This window comes from Tursiops truncatus, chromosome 3, assembly GCF_011762595.2.
Source record: "Tursiops truncatus isolate mTurTru1 chromosome 3, mTurTru1.mat.Y, whole genome shotgun sequence".
Lineage (NCBI taxonomy): Eukaryota > Metazoa > Chordata > Mammalia > Artiodactyla > Delphinidae > Tursiops > Tursiops truncatus.
In genome coordinates, this window is record NC_047036.1 from 36,993,018 (window position 1) to 37,018,521 (window position 25,504).

At 37.0% G+C, this 25,504-nt stretch overlaps 1 protein-coding gene across 5 annotated transcripts in view; it reads left to right on the forward strand.

The window, feature by feature from the left end:
• MRPS30 (mitochondrial ribosomal protein S30) overlaps positions 1-25,504 on the forward strand; it is a 76,769-nt gene that overhangs the window by 45,541 nt on the left and 5,724 nt on the right. For 2 of the 5 annotated variants that reach the window (XR_012330667.1, XM_073802095.1), the window contains 2 exons: positions 2,346-2,438; positions 3,323-5,760. Coding sequence is in view for 4 of the 5 variants with exons in the window: in XM_073802095.1 (XP_073658196.1) it covers positions 2,346-2,438; positions 3,323-3,404 (175 nt within the window). In the remaining variant the exon portion in view is untranslated. Of the gene's footprint in view, positions 1-2,345; positions 2,439-3,322; positions 5,761-18,241; positions 18,317-25,504 lie in introns of those variants that run through there. The other 3 variants (XM_073802096.1, XM_073802097.1, XM_073802098.1) reach the window with 3 other exon arrangements.

Consider the following 25,504-nt stretch of genomic DNA (forward strand, 5'->3'; position numbering starts at 1 on the left):
CTCTGTATGTACCAAAGATGCCCCATTTAAACTTCCAACCTATATCTCTGTCCGGAATATTCAGATACATCTATCTAAATGCCCCCTGAACATCTCAAGTTCTGGATCCAACAGACAGCTGTCATAGTGTGGTTTGTAAAGAGAAATATATATTTGGTCTTTGTCCCCATTCGTGGCACAGAAGTCCTGAGTCCCTGGGATTTCCTAAGTGATGAGAGCAATGGGTGTCTTCTGTTATGCTCATGAAGTGACTTTTGAAAAGCCCCTAGGTAACCTAAGGCTGAGGGCTGGTTGCTAGTGGAGCCAACCACATGATTAGAGGGTTGGAACTCAGTACTCCCGCCTACTCCTACCCCAGCCCCACATCTGGGGAGGGGAGAGGGGCTGGAGATGGAGTCCAATCACTAATGGCCAATGATTGAATCAGTCATGTCTAAGAAATGAAGCCTCCAAGGAAAGCCCGAAAGGATGAGCTTCAGAGAGTTTCCAGACTGGTGAACACATGGAGATCTGGAGAGAGTGGTACAGTGGGCGAGCATGGAAGCTCCCCACCCCTTTCCCTAGACCCAACCCTATACATCTCTTCCATCTGGCTGTTCATCTGTATCCTTTATAATACCCTTTATAATGAACTGGTGATTTATTAAGTAAATGTTTCTGTGAGCTGCTGTAGTAAATTAATGGAACCCCAGGAGGGGGGTGTTGGAACCTCTGATCTATAGCCTGTGAATTAGAAGCACAGGTGACAACCTGGATTTGGGATTAGTGCTGAATTGGGAGTGGGGGAGAGGGGCAGGCTTGTGGGACTGAGCCCTTAAGCTGTGGCATTTGATGGTTAACTCCAGATAGATAGTGTCAGAATTGAGCTAAATTTGTGAAATGCCTGGTCAGTGTCCACAGAGAACTGAGTTACTTGCTTGGTGGTGTGGAAAGAACACACATATTGGACAGTTCAAACTCAATATGTTAGAATCTTAACACATAATATTTTCTCTCCTTCTTATACATTTTCACAACAACGTGGTCCTTTTACTATATCCTTATTTCAGTGAAAGTCACCTTTATTTATGTAGCTACCTAAGACTGTATTCTAAGATCAAAATTCAACATCTTCCTCATTTCTTACAGACAATTAATTCACCCTCCTTAACATCTTTAGGATCAGTTTCTTTTTCTTTCCTTATATCACCACCTTACTTTGGAGCCTCATAATATTTTGTTTGCTTTACTGTGATAGTCTCCAAAGTACTTAGCCTACATTCAGTCCAGCTCTTTTCCAATCCATTTTCATACTTTACCCATCCACAGTGATCTTTCTAAAACACAAACCTTGGGTATTAAACTTGTCTAACGTTCATCTCGCTCGGTAAGTTCTGTGAGTTTACCACGTCTGATTCAACTTTGCATCTCTACTGTTTAGGTGAATACTAGATACAGGATATTTACTAATTCATTCCCTTATTCATTCCTTCACTTTAAAGGAAGTGAAGGTATTTAAGACCTTCTGTGATCCAGGGACTGGTACATGTACTGGGTATACAAATGTAAACAAGACAGCTAAAGTTCCTGTTCTATGCAAAAAAAAAATGGTGTGATAGAAAGTAGACAGAAGTGGATATTTTATATAGAGTTATCAGAGAAGGTCTCTCTAAGGGGCCTGGAATCTTTAAGGATGAGAAGGATTCAGCCTTGAGAAACAAAAAGGTGACTGTATATCTGGAGCAGGGTAGGCTAAAGGGAAATTGCAGCGAGGTAAGATTGCCCAGCTGGGAAAGAGCCAGAAGACAGAAGTGGTCAGTACACTTTCCTTCACTGTCTGAGTGAATATAAAGAAGTAGGTGGGGAGCTTCTTTATTCTTTGACTTGGCCAGACACTAGAAGAGTTGCTTTGCAATCTTTCCATGCTATTGCCTTTACATTTCCATTAGATACTGAAATCTGCAATCTGTTTAAAAGTAGTCAGTGTGGATTAGTGAGCTCTGTTGTCTTTTAGACTGTTGATTGAGGACATGCAAGTGCCAACAACGAATAAGCCCGCAAGTCCCTGTAATATTTAAAATGGATCCATTTTGTGACATATTTTCTCCAAGTTTTTTAAAAGCCTTAAGCAGAGACTCAGAAGGATGACTCCAGAGTGAATTAGCATCAAAAAAAGAGGAAATGATGCCTTTGTTTTGATTCATGCTGATGGGCCTGCCTTCACATCAGAGCAGGAAGTCCTCTGATTCTTTTTTAAAGCACTATCAAATTCATATATGCTTTCTGTTGTCTGCATATATTTCCAGAAGTGTCGAAAATTCAAATAGTTCAGCTTACTAACTGCATCTTCAACTCCTTATATGCAGAGGCAAGACAGTTCTATTGAAGAAAATTCAGGATAACGAGGACAGAATTGCAAATTGTAATTCCACATACAAGAGTGTTGATTTCACAATAAGGTAAATAACCAGTACCAAGCTGCATGGTATACTGAAGTGAATTTGATTAGTTGGTTATGGCACTGGATGGAATTTGGAAGTGGGTGGTAATGGAGTTCTATCTGATGTAGTAAAATATTAGGGGCTTTGGAGCCAAACAAATCTCTCTTCTTGCCTCTAATCCTCTGAGCTTTATACTTGAGAGCCAAGTTCCTTTAATGCAGTACATGCCAAACTTGCCTGGCGGTAAAAATTACCTCAGGTAATCCTATCATTTTTACATTCCACAGTCCCTACTGAGACTGCTGACTCTGTAAGGGAGGAGCTGGGAAAGACATATTTAATGCCTCAGATGATCAGGAAAATTTGGGACTCACAGGCCTCATGTGACTAATTAGACATTTTCTTATTAGTCCCTGAAAATTCCAAGGTTCACCAGTTTGAGAAACACTGACTTGGAAAACTAAAGGCTTAGACTTTTAAAATGTCTCTCACATGGTAATTATCACTGAAAAAGAGTGCTTAACCTTTAATCTTGTCAAAATTAGTTTTAAGGCTTACCTTTAAATGAAAAAGTAAAATTTTTAAATTCTCAGAGAACTCATAAACCCCCAAGGGAATGTGGGATGATCCTTAGTTGGAGAGACTCAGTTTTACTACAGAGCCAACTATGACAGTTGTCACTTCATGAATTTATTGTCACTTCATTACTTCCTAACTTTTCCTTATGCAGTGTCTCAATTTCTCATTCTAAAGGCATCTGAGTTGTCCTCAGATTTTGCATTTTGGAATACCTAATATATGCCAGTTGGTAAGATGTTTAGGTCTAGCTCTGTATGTGTTATCACATTAGTTCAAAAAAACTATTTCAATAACTGATTTTATTTTCTGTATTCCTCTTTGAGGGTAAGAAGCAAGTCATCTGAAAATGAGGTATGTCGAGAATCTGCGTGTGTGGTAAAACAACTTCTAGATCCCATCTTTTAGTTAGAAATCCACGAGCTCAATCTCCTTCAGTTTCTATACTCAAAAGGAAAAGTGGTTATTTATTTTCAACATGAAGATTCTTAGATTGTGAAGCTCTTAACCATAAAAGCAAGCCTCACCATACAGAATTTAGCTGATTACTCTGATCCAGATATTGCTAAAACATTTTCAAGGATTATTGAAATATAATGTGCAGTCTTTAATTTTTCTGTATGTATTTTTCATATAGTTTAAATCTATCTAGATATCTAGTTTTCTCTCCCATTTTTCTTTCTGTCTCCCTACCCGGACCCACACCCCCAACATACACACACACACACACACACACACACACCCCAGTGTATTTTCCCTTGGAGTGCATCAGTGTTTTTCTGATTAAGTTTGTATATATTTCTGAGACTGCATTTGACCAGAAAATCTAGGACATGGAGGAGGAGAATTGAAACTTTGATTAGAACATGTGACTTTAGGTCATTATAAGAAATTAAATTATGTACTAACTAGTATTCTCTCCAAAAATAATTATGATAAATAATATTTTGCTTTGAGATGTCATCAAGAGTATCGAAAGATGAATTGTCCTAGGCTACATACTATGTATTTTGCAACACACTCCTTATTTTAGATTTATTACTTTAAATAAATCAAATATATACTTAAATAAATATGAACTCTAGGTCCTCAAATAAGAATAAGATATACATTTCCTCCTCTTTTGGCAATCTCTATCACAAAATAGGCCAAGATGTGCCACATTCAGTCCATGGGAAATTTGCTTTATTCTGAAAGTGCTACTCTAGCTTTTCCGTATGAAATAACGATTTGCATTGAATTTGTCTCATACTTTGGAATAGGCCATCAACTGAGTAAACTATTTGGAACGTTCACTCGAATCTTTGTTATCCCAGAAAATCTTTGTATCCTGTTAAGAATTGATATATGGTTTGTCAGTCCTTTTATTATTGTTATTCTTTTTTAGTTGTATGTTATGGTCATGAGTATTGGAAATGGCTAAGATAGATTAAAAATGGTAGGTAATTATACTATATTATTTCTCAGATGGTTAAATTAAGAGCTCACATGATATTAGGTATCATATGTTCTACATGGAAGAAGACCCTAAGACATATTTTAAAGGGTAGTTTCTCACATAGTGATTATTAAAGAAATAATAAATTTCAAAAAGCAATAACTGTGCTATGATAATGCTTTTTTTAATACCAGTGAAATTTAACAAATACACTAAATTACAATTCTATAAATAACTTATTCCCTATGTGATTCATTAAATATATAAATGATCCCTTGTTTAGTCCTTGCTTAGCTAAACCTGTTATAGTTCCATCTAACAATATTGGAAATTACTTTTTTCACAAACATGTCTTCTTTTTCATTTGGTAGTTTGTCACTTTGGAAAAGAAATGATTTCAAAGTAACACTTCATGCTACACACATGCTATCCACCATGTTGGATTTAAATAAGAAATGACAGGACTTCCAAGTTTTACCTTTTTTGTGTGTTACCTTTAGATTATTGGTGAAGAATGAAGAATTCAAAATCACATATAATTTAAAACAAATGAAAATTGATTTTTGAATTTGCTTTCCCATTTTGTGAGGTTATTTCCCAGATCAGAAAATGTCACTGTTATAAAGTAATAAAGCCATACTGGGGCGATCCAACTGAAAGAAAGGAGAAAAAAACTGTACAGTTTCTTATTTTAAAAATGTTTTCCTTTCTTATTAGAGGAAATTTAGAAAATACAAAAAGGAGAAATAAGATAAAAAAACCCACTTTAAATATTATCCTTCAAAGGTCGTGTCTTTTAACCTTTAGTATATTTTCTTCTAATGTTTTATCTATGTTCACCTTTAGGGATTTTCATAGGTGTATATAAGCAATATCAAATTCTATTTAGTTTTCTTTTACCAGTACACATCATATTTTGCTGTATTATTATAAATTTCTCAGAGATACAGTTATGAATATCTGCAGAATATTTCATTAGTTTAATATCCCATAATTCATTCCATTATTACTCTGATTAGACAGTTAAAGGACCTCTAATCTTTCATTATTTTGTGTACAGCTTTGTATTTCTATCATTGACATGTTGCATTTCTCTATGATTCTTTATTTTTGTAAAGTGATGATTTAATTATTGTTTTCAGATTTTGTGATTATATTCCTAGAAAACACAAACTTATCAAAAAATTATATTGACATATTATGCAGAATTGTACAGAATTATACAGACAAAATTCACTGAAGAAACTGAAAGAAGACATGAATAAATAGACTGATGGTTTGTTTCTCTGGATAGAAAGATTCAATAAAATACAAATACACATTATCTTTCCATTGTTTCTTGTTTGTTTGTTTGTTTTAACGTCTTTATTGGAGTATAATTGCTTTACAATGATGTGTTAGTTTCTGCTTTATAACAAAGTAAATCAGTTATACATATACATATGTTCCCATATCTCTTCTCTCTTGCATCTCCCTCCCTCCCACCCTCCCTATCCCACCCCTCTAGGTGGTCACAAACCACCGAGCTGATCTCCCTGTGCTATGCGGCTGCTTCCCACTAGCTATCTATTTTTTATTTGGTAGTGTATATATGTCCATGCAACTCTCTCACATTGTCACAGCTTACCCTTCCCCCTCCCCATATCCTCAAGTCCATTCTCTAGTAGGCCTGTGTCTTTATTCCCGTCTTACCCCTAGGTTCTTCATGACATTTTTTTTTTCTTAGATTCCATATATATGTGTTAGCATACGGTATTTGTCTTTATCTTTCTGACTTACTTCACTCTGTGTGACAGACTCTAGGTCCATCCACCTCACTACAAATAACTCAGTTTCGTTCCTTTTTATGACTGAGTAATATTCCATTGTATATATGTGCCACATTTTCTTTATCCATTCATCTGTTGATGGACACTTAGGTTGCTTCCATCTCCTGGCTATTGTAAATAGAGCTGCAATGAACATTTTGGTACATGACTCTTTTTGAATTATGGTTTTCTCAGGGTATATGCCCAGTAGTAGGATTACTGGGTCATATGGTAGTTCTATTTGTAGTTTTTTAAGGAACCTCCATACTGTTCTCCATAGCGGCTGTACCAATTCACATTCCCACCAGCAGTGCAAGAGTGTTTCCTTTTCTCCACACCCTCTCCAGCATTTGTTATTTCTGGATTTTCTGATTATGGCCATTCTGATCGGTGTGAGATGCTATCTCATTGTAGTTTTGATTTGCATTTCTCTAATGATTAATGATGTTGAGCATTCTTTCATGTGTTTGTTGGAAATCTGTATATTTTCTTTGGAGAAATGTCTATTTAGCTCTGCCCATTTTTGCATTGTTTTTTTTTTTTTTTCTTTTGCGGTACGAGGGCCTTTCACTGTTGTGACCTCTCCCATTGCGGAGCACAGGCTCCGGACACGCAGGCTTAGCGGCCATGGCTCACGGGCCCAGCCGCTCCGCAGAATGTGGTATCTTCCTGGATTGGGGCACAAACCCATGTCCCTTGCATCGGCAGGTGGATTCTCAACCACTACACCACCAGGGAAGCCCAGGTTGTTTGTTTTTTTGTTATTGAGCTGCATGTGCTGTTTGTGTGTCTTGGAGATTAATCCTTTGTCAGTTGCTTCATTTGCAAATATTTTCTCCCATTCTGAGGGTTGTCTTTTGGTCTTGCTTATGGTTTCCTTTGCTATGCAAAAGCTTTGAAGTTTCATTAGGTCCCATTTGTTTATTTTTATTTTTAGTTCCATTTCTCTAGGAGGTGGGTCAAAAAGGATCTTGCTGTGATTTATGTTATATAGTGTTCTGCCTATGTTTTCCTCTAAGAGTTTGATAGTTTCTGGCCTTATATTTAGGTCTTTAATCCATTTTGAGCTTATTTTTGTGTATGGTGTTAGGGAGTGTTCTAATCTCATACTTTTACATGTAGCTGTCCAGTTTTCCAGCACCACTTATTGAAGAGGCTGTCATTTCTCCACTGTACATTCCTGCCTCCTTTATCAAAGATAAGGTGACCATATGTGTGTGGGTTTATCTCTGGGCTTTCTATCCTGTTCCATTAATCTATATTTCTGTTTTTGTGCCAGTACCATACCATCTTGATTACTGTAGCTTTGTAGTATAATCTGAAGTCAGGGAGCCTGATTCCTCCAGCTCCGTTTTTCATTGTCAAGATTGCTTTGGCTATTTGGGGTCTTTTGTGTTTCCATACAAATTGTGAAATTTTTTGTTCTAGTTCTGTGAAAAATGGCAGTGGTAGTTTAATCGGGATTGCATTGAATCTGTAGATTGCTTTGGATAGTAGAGTCATTTTCACAATGTTGATTCTTCCAATCCAAGGACATGGTATATCTCTCCATCTATTTGTATCATCTTTAATTTCTTTCATCAGTGTCTTATAATTTTCTGCATACAGGGCTTTTGTCTCCTTAGGTAGGTTTATTCCTAGATATTTACTTCTGTTTGTTACAATGCTAAATGGGTGTGTTTTCTTCATTTCACTTTCACATTTTTCATCATTAGTGTATAGGAATGCCAGAGATTTCTGTGCATTAATTTTGTATCCCGCTACTTTACCAAATTCATTGATTAGCTCTAGTAGTTTTCTGGTAGCATCTTTAGGATTCTCTATGTATAGTATCATGTCATCTGCAAATAGTGACAGCTTTATTTCTTCTTTTCTGATTTGCATTCCTTTTATTTCCTTTTCTTCTCTGATCACTGTGGCTAAAACTTCCAAAACTATGTTGAATAAGAGTGGTGAGAGTGGGCAACCTTGTCTTGTTCCTGATCTTAGTGGAAATGGTTTCAGTTTTTCACCATAGAGGACTATGTTGGCTGTGGGTCTGTCATATATGGCCTTTATTATGCTGAGGAAAGTTCCCTCTATGCCTACTTTCTGCAGGGTTTTTATCATAAATGGGTGTTGAATTTTGTCGAAAGCTTTCTCTGCATCTATTGAGATGATCATACGGTTTTTCTCCTTCAATTTGTTAATATGGTTTATCACGTTGATTGATTTGCATATATTGAAGAACCCTTGCATTCCTGGAATAAACCCCACTTGATCATGGTGTATAATCCTTTTAATGTGCTGTTGGATTCTGTTTGCTAGTATTTTGTTGAGGATTTTTGCATCTATGTTCATCAGTGATATTGGCCTGTAGTTTTCTTTCTTTGTGACATCTTTGTCTGGTTTTGGTATCAGGGTGATGATGGCCTTGTAGAATGAGTTTGGAGTGTTCCTCCTTCTGCTATATTTTGGAAGAGTTTGAGAAGGATAGGTGTTAGCTCTTCTCTAAATGTTTGATAGAATTCGCCTGTGAAGCCATCTGGTCCTGGGCTTTTCTTTGTTGGAAGATTTTTAATCACAGTTTCAATTTCAATACTTGTGATTGGTCTGTTCTTATTTTCTATTTCTTCCTGATTCAGTCTTGGCAGGTTGTGTATTTCTAAGAATTTGTCCATTTCTTCCAGGTTGTCCATTTTATTGGCATAGAGTTGCTTGTAGTAATCTCTCATGATCTTTTGTATTTCTGCAGTGTCAGTTGTTACTTCTTTTTCATTTCTAATTCTATTGATTTGAGTCTTCTCCCTTTTTTTCTTGATGAGTCTGGCTAATGGTTTATCAATTTTGTTTATCTTCTCAAAGAAACAGCTTTTAGTTTTATTGAGCTTTCCTATCGTTTCCTTCATTTCTTTTTCATTTATTTCTGATCTGATCTTTATGATTTCTTTCCTTCTGCTAACTTTGGGGTTTTTTGTTCTTCTCTCTCTAATTGCTTTAGGTGCAAGGTTAGGTTGTTTATTCGAGATGTTTCCTGTTTCCTAAGGTAGGATTGTATTGCTATAAACGTCCCTCTTAGGACTGCTTTTGCTGCATCCCATAGGTTCTGGGTTGTTGTGTCTCCATTGTCATTTGTTCCTAGGTTTTTTTTGATTTCCTCTTTGATTTCTTCAGTGATCACTTCGTTATTCAGTAGTGTATTGTTTAGCCTCATGTGTTCGTATTTTCTACAGGTCTTTTCCTGTAATTGATATATAGTCTCATAGCGTTGTGGTTGGAATAGATACTTGATACAATTTCAATTTTCTTAAATTTACTGAGGTTTGATTTGTGACCCAATATATGATCTATCCTGGAGAATGTTCCATGAGCACTTGAGAGGAATGTGTATTCTGTTGTTTTTGGATGGAATATCCTATAAATATCAATTAAGTCCATCTTGTTTAATGTATCATTTAAAGCTTATGTTTCCTTATTTGTTTTCATTTTGGATGATCTGTCCATGGGTGAAAGTGGGGTGTTAAAGTTCCCTACTATGAATGTGTTACTGTCAATTTTGCCTTTTATGGCTGTTAGTATTTGCCTTATGTATTGAGGTGCTTCTATGTTGGATGCATAAATATTTACAATTATTATATCTTCTTGGATCAATCCCTTGATCTTTATGTAATGTCCTTCTTTGTCTCTTGTAATAGTCTTTATTTTAAAGTCTATTTGTCTGATATGAGAATTGCTACTCCAGCTTTCTTTTGGTTCACATTTGCATGAATATCTTTTTCCATGCCCTCACTTTCAGTCTGTATGTGTCCCTAGGTCTGAAGTGGGTCACTTGGAGACAGCATATATATGGGTCTTGTTTTTGTATCCATTCAGCCAGTCTGTGTCTTTTGGTGGGAGCATTTAATCCATTTACATTTAAGGTAATTATCGATATGTATGTTCCTATTCCCATTTTCTTAATTGTTTTGGGTTTGTTATTGTAGGTCTTTTCCTTCTCTTATGTTTCTTTCCTCGAGAAGTTCCTTTAGCATTTGTTGTAAAGCTGGTTTGGTGGTTCTGAACTCTCTCAGCTTTTCCTGTTTGTAAAGGTTTTAATTTCTCCATCAAATCTGAATGAGATTCTTGCTGGGTAGAGTAATCTTGGTTGTAGGTTTTTCCTCCTTCATCGCTTTAAATATGTCCTACCAGTCCCTTCTGGCTTGCAGAGTTTCTGCTGAAAGATCAGCTGTTAAGCTTATGGGGATTCCCTTGTGTGTTGTTTGTTGTTTTTCCCTTGCTGCTTTTAATATGTTTTCTTTGTATTTAATTTTTGTTAGGTTGATTAATATGTGTCTTGGTGTGTTTCTCCTTGGATTTAGCCTGTATGGGACTCTCTGTGCTTCCTGGATTTGAATAACTATTTCCTTTCCCATATTAGGGAAGTTTTCAACTATAATCTCTTCAAATATTTTCTCTGTCCCTTTCTTTTTCTCTTCTTCTGGGAACCCTATAATTCGAACGTTGGTGCATTTAATGTTGTCCCAGAGGTCTCTGAGACTGTCCTCAGTTCTTTTTGTTCTTTTTTCTTTATTCTGCTCTGCAGTAGTTATTTTCACTCTTTTATCTTCCAGGTCACTTATCCATTCTTCTGCCGCAGTTATTCTGCTACTGATCCCATCTAGAGTATTTTTTATTTCATTTATTGTGTTGTTCTTCATTGCTTGTTTCCTCTTTAGTTCTCCTAGGTCCTTGTTAATTGTTTCCTGCATTTTCTGTATTCTATTTCCAAGATTTTGGATCATCTTTACTATCATTATTCTGAATTCTTTTTCAAGTAGACTGCCTATTTCCTCTTCATTTGTTAGGTCTGGTGGGTTTTTATCTTGCTCCTTCATCTGCTGTGTGTTTTTTGGTCTTCTCACTTTGCTTATCTTACTGTGTTTGGGGTCTCCTTTTTGCAGGCTGCAGCTTCGTAGTTCCCGTTGTTTTTGGTGTGTGTCCCCAGTGGGTAAAGTTGGTTCGGTGTATCGTGTAGGCTTCCTGGTGGGGGACTAGTGCCTGTGTTCTGGTGGATGAGGCTAGATCTTGTCTTTCTGGTGGGCAGGTCCATGTCTGGTGGTGTGTTTTGGGCTGTCTGTGGCCTTATTATGATTTTAGGCAGCCTCTCTGCTAATGGGTGAGGTTGTGTTCCTATCTTGCTAGTTGTTTGGCATAGGGTGTCCAGCACTGTAGCTTGCTGGTCGTTGAGTGAAGCTGGGTGTTGGTGTTGAGATGGAGATCTCTGCGAGATTTTCGCCATTTGATATTACGTGGAGCTGGGAGGTCTCTTGTGGACCAGTGTCCTGAAGTTGGCTCTCCCACGTCAGAGGCACATTACTGACTTGTGGCTGTAGCACCAAGAGACTTTCATCCACACGGCTCAGAATAAAAGGGAGAAAAATTAGAAAGAAAGAAAGAGGATAAAATAAAATAGAGAGAAATAAAATAAAGTTATTAAAATAAAAAATAATTACTAAGAACAAAATAATATTTTAAAATAAAAAAAACAAAGAAGAAAAAACAATAAAAACGGACGGACAGAACCCTAGGGCAAATGGTGAAAGCAAAGCTATACAGACAAAATCTCACACAGAAGCATACACATACACACTCACAAAAAGAGGAAAAGGGGAAAAAGTAATGTATCTTGCTCTCAAAGTCCACCTCCTCATTTTGGGATGATTCATTGTCTATTCAGGTATTCCACCGGTGCTGGGTACATCCAGTTGATTGTGGAGATTTAATCTGCTGATCCTGAGGCTGCTGGGAGAAATTTCCCTTTCTCTTTGTTCGCACAGCTCCCGGGGTTCAGCTTTGGATTTGGACCCGCCTCTGCGTGTAGGTCACTGGAGGGCATCTGTTCTTTGCTCAGACAGGACCAGGTTAAAGGAGCAGCTGATTCGGGGGCTCTGGCTCACTCAGGCTGGGGGAGGGAGGGGCACGGAGTGCGGCAGCAGAAGCCAGCGTGACGTTGCACCAGCCTGAGGCACGCCGTGCATTCTCCCTGGGAAGTTGTCCCTGGATCCCGGGACCCTGGCAGTGGAGGGCTGCACAGGCTCCCCGGAAGGGAGGTGTGGATAGTGACCTGTGCTCGCACACAGGCCTCTTGGTGGCGGCAGCAGCGGCCTAAGCGCCTCATGCCCGTCTCTGGGGTCCGGGCTGATAGCCACGGCTCGCGCCGTCTCTGGAGTTCCTTTAAGCAGCGCTCTTAATCCCTTCTCCTCGCGCACCAGGAAACAAAGAGGGAAGAAAAAGTCTCTTGCCTCTTCGGCAGCTCCAGACCGTTTCCCGGACTCCCTCCCGGCTAGCCGTGGTGTACTAACCCCTTCAGGCTGTGTTCACGCCGCCAGTCCTCTCCCCGGGATCCGACCGAAGCCCAAGCCTCAGCTCCCAGCCCTGCCCACCCCGGCGGGTGAGCAGACAAGCCGCTCGGGCTGGTGAGTGCTGGTCTGCACCGATCCTCTGTGTGGAAATCTCCCCGCTTTGCCCTCTGCACCCCTGTTGCTGCGCTCTCCTCCGCAGCTCCGAAGCTCCCCGCCCCCCTCCGCCACCCGCAGTCTCTGCCCGTGAAGGGGCTTACTAGTGTGTGGAAACCTTTCCTCCTTCACGGCTCCTTCCCACTGGTGCAGGTCCTGTCCCTATTCTTTTGTCTCAGTTTATTCTTTTTTCTTTTGCCGTACCCAGGTACGTCGGCAGTTTCTTGTCTTTTGGGAGGTCTGAGGTCTTCTGCCAGTGTTCAGTAGGTGTTCTGTAGGAGTTGTTCCACATGTAGATGTATTTCTGGTGTATCTGTGGGGAGGAAGGTGATCTCCGTGTCTTACTCTTCCACCATCTTCCCCCTCTTCTCTATGATTCTATCTATCCTTAGGAAAATAAACCCTATCAATAACCTTGTAAACAAATTTTTCTCAAATGAAGTTCAGTGGAATTTTCCAGAGATGGCAATGGAAATTGACAACATTTCTTATTATTGAATGTGGAGCTATATGGTTTAGAGAAATCATATTAGATATAATTGATTTAGTACTTTAAGAGTTGATATTTTTCAGGAATTCCCTTGTGGTCCAGTGGTTAGGGCGGCCTGGGTTCGATCCCTGGCTGGAGAGCTAAGATCTCAATGTTTATCAATACCCAATTTGAAAATCATTATCTGGAAAGTTATATATAAAGCAATGTAACTTTAACTAATGACAAACATTACATGAAAACAGTACACTTCCTAACTTAAAAAGTATATGTGATTATAGTTTTGCTAAATGCCTGATGTTGAATATTGTCATGTGAGGAATAAAGTAAATTCCAGCGAAAAGAATATTGGAAACCAATTCTGTCCCTCATCTGCTCTTCAATCTCTCCACGAAAGGACCAGTCTGGGACACGATGTCGATGAAATGTAGACTGCTGAACTGCATTTCCTTTTGTGTCTGGGGCACTGAATCCAAGCAAGGTTACACTGTTATTTGTTGAAATAATAGCTGGAAACGGAGAAAGTGCTATTGATCCTTTCATCAATAAATCACGAGTAAACAGTGCACGCTCCTTGAGCTGCTAGGGGAAAATTATATCTCATTTCCCGTTTGCCTCCTCAAGTAGAGCGGGATCATTCACTAAATATGCAAAAGAGAAGTTTCAATTACGAGTTGACTTCTAACATCTTCAGAGAAAATTTTCTATGTGTTCACCTCTCATGACAAACAGCCTTTAATATAACTCTTCCTTTTCATTTCTCCTCCTCTTTTCTTCCTCTTCCACCCCTCCTCCTCCTTTTCTGCTTCATTCTCCTTCTTTATTCTTCATTTAACACTGCTTTCTTTGGAGGAATACAAGGAGACATTTCTGAGAATAAAAATCAGTTTTTAAAAGGATAAAACAAAAAACAAAAAAACAAACCCAACCCTCTCCCCTGTGCTGTCTTCCCTGACAATGCAGATTGAATCGACTTCTGAATGTCTGTCAGCACTGGGTCTCAGGTGGTATTGGGGTTGCTAAGCCCTGACGAGTACACAGCACTACCACGGCAGATGAAGGATCCAGGACAGACTTTAACAGTAGCCAGTGAGGGGCAGGTAGACATTGCAGGTTGTCGAGGAGGATCTGCCTGTTCAGTAAATGCAGCCGGTGATTCAGGCAACAGTACCTGAGTGCTTGTCATGGTCTAAAGATTTCACATATGATAGGCCATTGGTTTTGACATGTTACAAGACACAGGTAGGAAGGGAATTTAAGAGCAAGTAGAGGAAGCCAACTCACCGGAACTGCGGTACAGCCAAAAGACTCCTGCATACAGGGAAAATAGAGCAAGACAAGTCCAAGCCTAGAGAAAATCCTTAGAGAAATATACACTTATGGATGTGTTCATTGCCCAATATTGTTATGCAAATTGTGCTATAATTACATAAAGTTCTGCTGCCTATTTAGAAGTTTTAGCAGATTTTAAAGTGATTGCATCCTCAATATGATTAAAATGAAAATCTAATTAGAAATAAATGTGTGCACACTGATTTGGCAAAATATTTTAGTATAAATGTAATAAACAAGTCACAGTTAGTTTAGGTTCTATGTGTGTCCTTCTGTACAAGAGTAATAAAAAAAGTCAGTTAAAAAGTTAGCAAGCTTTAGATAGACTCTATTATACCATTACAGTGTCAACCAATTTCAAAATGCGATTATATCTGCAAATGGAAATAAACATTAGAGGGTGATTAAATTGAGTGTAGTTACACATCTTTTGGTTATACAAAAAGCAATTATGGAAGGTACGATAGTTGTATGGTGCACTGGAGTTTTATTTTCATACCAGTCTAATGTGCAACTGTAGATAAATTATGTCCCCAAAATGAGTTATTGTTTTTGTGAAAAGATCCACCAACCAACCGAGCACCAACTTGTCAGAATCAAGGCAATGGTACTTTCATTACAATGAGTCACTTCCTAAAGAATATGGGCATTGGTAATTGCTAACACAGGTTTGAGTGATAATGAAAACTCTTGGTGACTTTGACAACATATTTTCTTTTATTCAATCAAATACTGACTATGTGGAAGAATCTAAGTATGCTTGGGGAGAACTGGGGAAAGTTTGTGGATGGATAGAAAAGGCTGGATATTTCCTACCATCAGAATTTACCTATGTCCTTTATTTTTTAGAAAAGAAATGTGACTATAAATGAAATGTTACTGATACTTCAGACTACGAATTTTGTTAGAAGAGTGCTTAGTTTGTAATAAGAATTTTCCCCTACAAGATAGTCTTTCTTCCCCCTCTGCACCTTTAAAATAGAAGCAGTTCCTTGTTAATGTTCAAAAGTCAGTTAATATTTTCTAGTGGAGGAAAATAAAAATTGCCAGTGTCTGCAGAAAAGAGCAGTGTTATTTGTCTGAAGAGCTTTTGTTTTATTTATAGGCTGAGCAAAGAAAAAATCAAGCTAGAATCTTTCTTTTGGTAATTTATAGGTAAATATAAGTCATCTTTTTTTTTTTTTTTTTTTTTTTTGCGATACGCGGGCCTCTCACTGTTGTGGCCTCTCCCGTTGCGGAGCACAGGCTCCGGACGCGCAGGCTCAGCGGCCATGGCTCACGGGCCCAGACGCTCTGCGGCATGTGGGATCTTCCCGGGCCGGGGCACGAACCCGTGTCCCCTGCATCAGCAGGTAGACTCTCAACCACTGCACCACCAGGGAAGCCCCTAAGTCATCTTTTAATAGTACGGCTAAATATTGAAAATGTTTCAGGCAAGCTTGAAAAGATTATTATTTATTGGGTGTAGGATTCTCAATTATATGTCTGTGTAATTGAGTTTATTGTGTTCTTTAAATCCTCTCTGTTGTCAGTAATTGACTCAATCTATCCATGTATAAAAGAAATAGATTTAAATCTCCAATTATATTTGTGACTTTTATCAATATCTTATAATTCCATAATGTTTACTTTACATATTTTAAGGCAATGCATTTATGTGTTTACATAGAAATGATTATTATCTTTTCCATTTTTATTATGTTATTTACTATCATTTGTTTATTGGTTATTATATTCTTGGAGACTATTTATCAATCTTCGCTGTTAAACTTCCCACTTCAAATTTAAGGAGTATATTGGAGCAAGCATCTAGCTAGATTTTGTGTTTACTGATTTTTTTAACTTATATATGTCATTTTACATTTTTACTTTATTCTTCATTTTCTGGAATTACTGTTATGTGTATGCTGGAGTCTCCCAAGCTATAATTTTTAACCTTGTTTTTAAAGTTTCTATTTTGTTATGTTTTTAGTCTACAGTTTAGGTGAAGTTTTCTACATCTTTGAATTTACTAATTTTCTTTTTACAATACTTCAGGTTGGAGTTTACCTTATTTTAAGTTTTCATTTCAATGAATTTATTTGATCATTTCTTAGTATTTCCATTTTGTTTTCACCCATTCTTGCATAATTTCTTCATGATGGTTTCATAATTTCTTGTTCATTTTGATGAGCGCTATCTCTTCTTTGTGCTCGGTAAGGATGCTAAACGTTCGTATTTCTAAAAATATTTTCAGATTGCCTTGTTTTCATTTTATTTAGAGTAAATTTATCAGCTATTTTTTAAGGTTGTAGGCTATCTCCCTATTCATTATTTAGAGGCTTATAATGAGTGGAAGATTTTATTTCTACCTCACCTGCTTTTACCCACTTCTTATTGGCAGTTTTATAATTTTCTCCATCCAAACTCGCTAGAACTCTCAGACCTGAACTAGGTCTTGTATTTGTGACTCAGGGCTCCTGTTCCTCAGAGATTCAGGAGCCCTGGAAACTAGTCACTAGCTAGGTGAGAATATGGCCCATGTCCTGACCTCTAGGCTGCACTTGCTTGCTTCTACTTTCCTTGCTTAATCTAAGTTTTAACCTCTGGCAGAGTTTGGTCACAGACTGGGACAATTGACCAAACCTTGAGTAGGATGAAATTTGTTTTATTGCCTAAGCTGGCATGGATCACTTTAAGTTTCTCATACTTGCCGAGTTGGGAATTCCCATCTGGCCCTGACTTCTTACAGATGCTAAACTTGGCTGGCCCATGTTTGTGTTTTGACTCCATACCTATGCTACAGAGATGGTTGTCTTATTTCACATCTCAACTGTTTCTTTTAATTTTCTCTCTTTTTTTTTAATTGGTATCTTCCACTGCTTTACATTAGAAGAAACAGGTCTCAAAACATGGAGCTATAACACTATATTGTCTTTAGCTGCACTGTACAATATAGTGGCCATCAACCACATGTGGCATGTTAAATTAAAATCAATTAAAATTAAATAAAACAAAAAATTCAGTTTCTCCATCACATTAGCCACATTTCAAGTTCTCAATAGTCCCATGGGGATATTGGCTACCATTTTGGATAGTACAGATGCAGCCTATTTCCATCATTGTAGACAGTTCTCCTGGGTGCTCTGTCTACAGTATGAAGCTAAATATTGAAAAGAAGACAAAAAAGGCTGCAGATATTTAACCTGTTATGAGGTTGTTGGAAGCCCCGAAGCTTACCAAATTATTGCAACAAGACATACATAGACTCTTCAGTAATAGGATTCTGAGACCATGTGCTTTATTGTCAACAACATGTCTGTAGTTGCCCACTGTGAAGTTTTCTCTGAAGTATAATCTTCTGATTTTGGAACCTGAAGACCTGGGTGCAAGTTCCAGTCCTGCCCCTTGCTAAGAATGTGATCTATAGTTATACACCTAACTTCTCTGAACTTCCATTTTCTCATTTGAAAATTAGGATAATAGTTATTTTGCCAACTCTGTGTGCTTTTTGTAGTATATTAAAGTGTATTTCAGAATTAATTAATAGGTGACCTTTTTATATTGAAAATTTTACATTTCTTTAAATCTTGCTTTTTATTGTTTCTTCTCAAGTAACATAATGTTTATTCTATTTTATTTTTATATTAGAAGTATCCATGTCTAATTACATTAATAGAGACGATTTTGAGTAATGAGAAAATTATAACTTCCTTCCCAAACAGGTACGCCTATGGATTAGAGAGTGCTAATGACGGCATTCCACTGAAGAATCTTCCACTTCAGGCCTAGTGAATGAGGTATATATATTTCTGAACCTTAATGTAATAAATTTCAATCTGTAGTGTTATAGCAATTTTAGCACCTATTACACAATATGACTCACTTTTATTAGACATAATCAGGCAAACCATGAAGCAGAGTGCTGAAACCATAAATAAGATTTGACTCTAATACTTGTATCCATCTCCATAATCAAAGAGTAATCTTCATATGTGTGCAGTTTAGTCAGTTTTTTTTTTTTTGGTAGAACATCTTAAGGGAAGCATTTTTATCAAGACCCTTAAGTTTTAATATAACAGATTTTCAATATTGAGATCTATATAATAATTGTAAAATTTCTATATTAATTCCTGAATCATTTCACTTACTTGTAGGAAAGGCAATCTCTAATTGTACAATAAAACGCTAATGTTGAGGGGATGTAAGTAGTTAAATGATGGCAAATTTTTAACTGTTGTATTTTTTTCTACTTAAAAGAAAATATGTCTATTCTTATAATTGTTTGGTCTAAATTAAACAATATTTATTTCTCATATATGAAATTGAGACATGCATGTTCTAAAATTCATCATTTGTAGCCTATTTTAACTGTCACAGAAACTCTTCAAGGTAAGTGTTTATAACAAATGAGGTGACTGAAACGCAGAAAGTTTACTTTTCTGAAACTGGGTTTTCAGTTCAAGCTCTACTCTGTATCTGTTGTATTTCTTGTAATGAGGCCCAAAACAGAGTCCCTAATTATAATATTGGTTATCTGGTTCTTACCCCACAATGAAGGCTTCTAATGTTTGCATTGACTGAATTTTTTATTAGCCCTTTTGGAAACCTATTTTATACTCTTTGTTAATGTGACACCAAATAACTGTTTTTTGGAAACAACCTATGGACAGTGAATCCTTCCCAGAAGGCCTAAATATTCTCTGTTAAAGTAATCTGTAGCTTTTTCTGGACTATGACAGATTTTCTGTAGAATCTCATTTTATAATCCAGTTTTAGCCTGTGTTCTGTAATTGTCCATTCACTAATGATGTCTGTATCATAAAATTATAATTACGAAGTTAACATCTAAGTTTTAGCTTGACAGGGAGCTAATTATTATTTATAATAGTGGAATAGTGTAAATAATAGTGGAATAAAGAAAAATACAAACTAAACATAGATATCTATAGTAAAATGTTGCAATATATGCAGAGAGATAAGAAATATGACCTATTTGTTTCATTTACTGGAAACTACTAAATCAGTAAAACCTTGGGAAATTCAGTTTTCTATAAAAATGATTTTACAAGTTTTCCGGTCCACTGACAATGTGTAAGGTGAACTTGCACATTCATTTTGAATGTATGACCCAAGTTGTTCCTTTGAACTCAGATTGTAGTAATGGGGCGTCTACATGGAAGATTCATGCAACTGTAATGTGAGGCTGAAATGAATTTTAAAAGATTATCTATTCCTATTCCCTTTTCTTCTCATTTTGGCTGGATCATTCCAGGTGCATAAAGTTTTAAGGCAATCAGAGAAGGAAGCAGCCTTTTACTAACTCTAGTAAACTTTATCTTGCTGTATGCTCTATTTTAAATTTATATCAGCCCTACTGGAGACAGCTCATAGGCGAATTATGAGAACAGTAAGAAAACTTGAAACTATATCAAATGAGGACAGTTGGAAGAATTTTTAGCTAACTAGCAGCATAAGCAATTTCTTAAGCATTTGAACAGATGTGAAAGAGAGAAGGAGAGGACTCTTGTCTTTTAAGAGTTACCTATGCTAATGGATAAAAATTGCAGAAAGACAGATTTCAGTGATATATTGAAAATAATTTTATAGCAATCGTTGAGTGTTTTCCATATTTGAAGATGATATTGTAGAAGGAATTAAAGCACTAAATGGGTGTTGGAAGATGGCTCCCATATTGTAGACAATACATTGAACCTCCGGGAACTTAATTTGTATGACCTAATAATTATGTCAGAGATGGAACTTAAAACTAGGTCTATTTGAAGTCCAATAAGTATGGCATTGCATCCAGTTTCTGATGCTCAGAATTTTAGTCAACCACCATCCCTTCATTTTTGCATAGGAGACAACTGAGTCCCAGATTGAGGTGAGAACTTGCCTAAATTTACATGTAAACAAAGTTTATATTTGGGTATGGCTCGTATAAATGGCAAGTTATTAATATGAATTTGTTTGCAAAGATGGGACGAATTATAGATGAAAAATTCTCAAATATTGAAGCAAGAAGACCTGCAGAGGTCATGTGTCCCATGTAAAGCTCCCTTCTGTAGCTTGCTTGACAAATGGTTATTCAGCTAGAGCTTAAAAACTCAACTTTGTGAATATTCCTTTTCATGTTTGACAGAGAGCATTGTTATATTGAACTGAAAAACTGTCTTCTTTTCTGGTCCAACTTCTATACTTAGAAACAATAAAGAATAAATTTGTGGGCTCCCCTGGTGGCGCAGCAGTTAAGAATCTGCCTGCCAATGCAGGGGACATGGGTTCAAGCCCTGGTCCAGAAAGATCCCACATGCCACGGAGCAACTAAGCCCGTGAGCCACAACTACTGAGCCCGCGTGCCACAACTACTGAAGCCCACGCACCTAGAGCCTATGCTTCGCAACAGGAGAAGCCATGGCAATGAGCAGCCTGTGCACTGCAACGAAGAGTAACCCCTGCTCACTGCAACTAGAGGAAACCTGAGTGCAGCAACAAAGACCCAATGCAGCCAAAAGTAAATAAATAAGTATCTTCACTATGATTAACTGTTTGGGTTTTTGTTGTTCTTGTTGGTGTTTTTGTTCACTCAATTTATAGTTGAAAAAGTTAAGACTCAGGTAATAGAACAGAAGTACATATCTTGGGAAACTATATTAGTTTTTGAATTATTCCTGTGCAAAACAGAAATTAAATAACAGAAAGTGCACCAAGGGAAATTTAACTTCGTGAATTGTGAAGTAGGAGGTGAACAATGCTTCCTTTTTACCACCAGAGGTCTTCAAAAGATCTATAATAGCTGCATTTCCTCCAACTGAGGAAGAAAAATCTCTAATGACAAAGCTGACAGAGTCTTAGCAAATAATATACTCAAGAACTTAAGTAATTATTAGTGTTCTCTAGCCTTAAGGCTAAACATTTCCTCTAGGTAGAATTCAGTCCAAGAAAACAAAAAACTAATAACCAAACCCTCAAATGCAGAACAATTAAAATGTATTATTTTATATTTTAGTTTGATTTATTGCTTAATCATCTTAGTTCCTGTTGGGGAACTTCTGATGCTAATTGCAATGATTAAAAACAATATTACATGATTATCAATATTACATGAAAGTGGAAACCCACTATCATTTACATATGTTTAAGAATGTATTATATATTACAAATGTGAAAACATCCTAATTTTGCTTTTCAATTTAAAGGTTAAGGGACAATGTGGCTTAATTCCTTTGATTTATCCTAAACCACTGGGAAGCAAAGCTAAGCAAAGATTTTTGTATCAACTTAGAAATACAGCTACCTGTTTGGATTTTAAAAGAAAGAAAATGACGTTAGATGAACTAATGGATCCTGTAATATGCATAATAATTTGAGTAACAGTTGTCTAATTTCATTGGTACTTTGTATTTCTTATGCTGATTACTATTTAATTCAATATTTACTGAGAGCGTACTACATGCCTGCCATTTTACTAGTGATGGCATATATAAAAATTGCAATCACACATGATCTTGTTCTCAAGAAATTCACAGCTTAGTGCAGGAAAATAGGCAAAGGATTACAATTCAACTTTATAAATGCCACATTAGAAAGATGATCATAAGGGCAATGAGAACCAAAAGGTGGGCACCTAACTCAGGGAGAATCAGAAGATTTCAACAAAAAGCAGATACACGAACTAGGTATTGAAAGATGAAAAGCAGTCACGTTGTTTAAAGTAGGGGGAAGGAGAGCAGTGCTTCATGGAAGAGAAAAAATATGAGCAAAGCAAAGTGAAGGCAGAAGAGAATATAACATATTAAAGAATGATGGGAAGTGGATGAAGAAATATGCCTCGATCTGTAACCCAGGCTAAGCTTTTTGCATCCTACACGTCAAATGAAATCGAGAAATACATCCTCGATTGTTTTATTTTGAGGGTAAAGAAAGGGCTAAGGTGAAAACATTCTTTTTATTTATTTATTTATTTATTTTTATTTAATTTAGGCTACGTTGGATCTTTGTTGCTGAGTGCAGGCTTTCTCTAGTTGCGGCAAGCGGGGTTTACTCTTCGTTGTGGTGCGTGGGCTTCTCATTGTGGTGGCTTCTCTTGTTGCGGAGCACGGGCTCTAGGCGCACGGGCTTCAGTAGTTATGGCTCGTGGGCTCTAGAGCGCAGGCTCAGTAGTTGTGGCGCACGGGCTTATTTGCTCCGCGGCATGTGGGATCTTCCCGGACCAGAGCTTGAACCCGTGTCCCCTGCATTGGCAGGGGGATTCTTAACCACTGCACCAACTAGGGAAGCCCTAAGGTGAAAACATTCTTAATTCTTGTTTGCAATTTTAATCATTAACCATGTAAAAATAAATAAAGGTTCCCTAATCAGTGTCCAAACAAAATTGAAAACATAAACTCACACAATGATCTGAAAAACAATTTAAAAGTTGTTTTTCTTTTTATAATCTAGCCCCCCATCTCCTGATTTTTGTTTTCTCATGAACTTTTTCATCTCCCCGTTCCCCCTTGCCATAGGTTGGCATGCTTCATTTTTTTTTCTTTTTTTAAGTCTAGTGAAATGGGGGCAGTGGAGAATGAGGCATGTCTGACTTGGAGGAGAGGGGACACTAGATAATGTGGGTGTGTTCAAGGAAATGTTTGTGTGTTTAATGTTTTTGTGAGGCAGGAAACAGGAAGCATAATAAAACCATTCAAAATAGAAAGAAAGCAATATATTTTAATTATAATTTATGGTCATAACAGTACTGCCCCAAAGGGACTTAATTCAACCATCCTCTTCACAGACATTGGACACAGCTGCTGTTGTCTTTGGTTTTGATTGAGTAAAACTGTTAAAGAAAATGCTGGATTCTAGAGTTTGAGGGTTTACATTCCTGCTCTTTGCAGGATTCAATACAAATCTCTCTATTTAAATTTGAATCGGAAACAAAACAGACCGGAAACTCCTAGCCTTGCGTTTAATCTTCCTCTGCCCAATTCGTTTGTTTTGTGGACTCCTCTTTGTTTCACTCCAGTGCAGGATCTCCACGAGACCTCTCATGATGGTTTGCCATCTATCTCCCCAGGCCCATTCCTTTCCTGGCTCCACTCTGCTCCAGTTGTACCAAATTTCTGTCATTTTCACATGTTGACATTTTAGGGAAGCTTCTGGGCTTTTGCACAAGTTGTTCCACAGCCTGGACATCATCTTTCTTTTCTCCCATCCTGTCTGTCTATACAATAAGACAATGATGAACTGAAGAAACTACAGTATAACAAAAAGACTTTCTTTTATAGTAGTTGTCTCTTCGCACATCAAATTCTTCCTAAATTATGAAGGGCAAAGCTCTTATGTTTTCACCGTGATATCACCTGCCTTGGTGAGTATATTTGTGTTGAATAAATGAATGAAGGAAGAGCTGTAGGGAGATAAATGGATACTGAAATAATCACATAAATTATGGAACTATTTGGATCAATTTTTTAAAACTTGATAACAGGTTAATTTCAAATCATGGTGTTTCAATATAAATAATCTATGTATCATTTGCTTACTATTACCTTATGTTTTAATTTTTAAATACCAAAGAAATAGATTTCTCACACTTTTCCAGGGTAGTCTGTTATGGCATTTGAATACAAATCTTCCCTACAATTTATTTAAGCCTGTTTGTTTCATCTTCGTGCTCTCACTTTTTCAAAGGGAAATATATTTTGTTATTTATTACTAGATTAAGCACCTGTTGAACGGAGAGTAATGGATATCTCTGGCAAGCTCTTGAGTCTTGTTAATGCTTGAGACAGGAAACAAAGGAAAAGATCCATTTTTTTCCTAATATGCTTCAAGCAATGAAAATGCATCAATACAGGTTTTACACGTTTGATCTCAACTGTCAATGCCTCTTTCCCGGGAAGCCACCTCTACTCATTTTGTTCTTGGGGAACAGCAGTGGGTCAATACTTGGACTAAACATTCCGCAGAGAAGTTAAAGACCTCTGTGATGCTAATCTTCACTTCTGGACTTCGTTATAGAGACATGCTTTCTTTTTAGTGTCACTTTACTTAACCAGTATTTGTGAAGAATCTCACTTGTAGACTTCATGCATTTGGAATGTTGCTTTTGAATAAGGAGGCTGAAACCTTTATATTAGCCAAACAGGAAGTTGGTGTGGTATCAGCCTCTTCTAGTTCTTCCTTTACATCTAACCTGGCATTTGATAACGACACATTTAAACATGTTGCAGAAGCATTTAAACTCGGAAAAACATACCAGGAAAAACATAGCAGAAAGCACTGCAAGCAAATGAACCAGTACCATGTTGCGCTTCATTGTTACTAAAGAAAAACTTTAAATTTGAACTTCTTTCCTACTGTTTATACCATGATTTAATTTTTGAAAAATTTGCTACAAGTTGATTTTTAGTTATATATGTCTGGAATTTGCAAACTACTACTGGCGCCACCGAATCCAGACTGTCCCTTGTTTTTGTTAATACACTTTATTAGAATACAGCCACTCTCATTTACTGTCTATGGCTGCTTTTCTGCTATAACAGAATTGGGTAGCAGTGATAGAGTCTAAAATATTTATTGTCTTACTTTATCCAGAAAAAGTTTACTGACCCCTGATCGTAGTTTATGATACTTAGTACAATTTTCTTCGTCAGTATGATGTTATTTTTTACCACTTTTTCTTCTTGGGTAATGCTGTAACAAGGTTTATGTTATACATTAAAACTTTACAACATACATTAAAAAGTGGAGATATAAATTTGTGTGCATTGAATAGAAAATAGGTTAAAATATGTATAGGAATTTTTATAAGATAAAAGCAAAATTGATAAAAGAGATGAAATAAAGAAATTATGAGCAGAATGAATATAAATATCATTACAAATATCTATCTGTCAAATAACCTGTTTTTAAGAAGCTTTTTTACTCTGACATTGTTTACTATCCATTTCTCAGGAAATAAAGTTTCTAATTAGAAAAGAGTTAATACTACCTGTGAA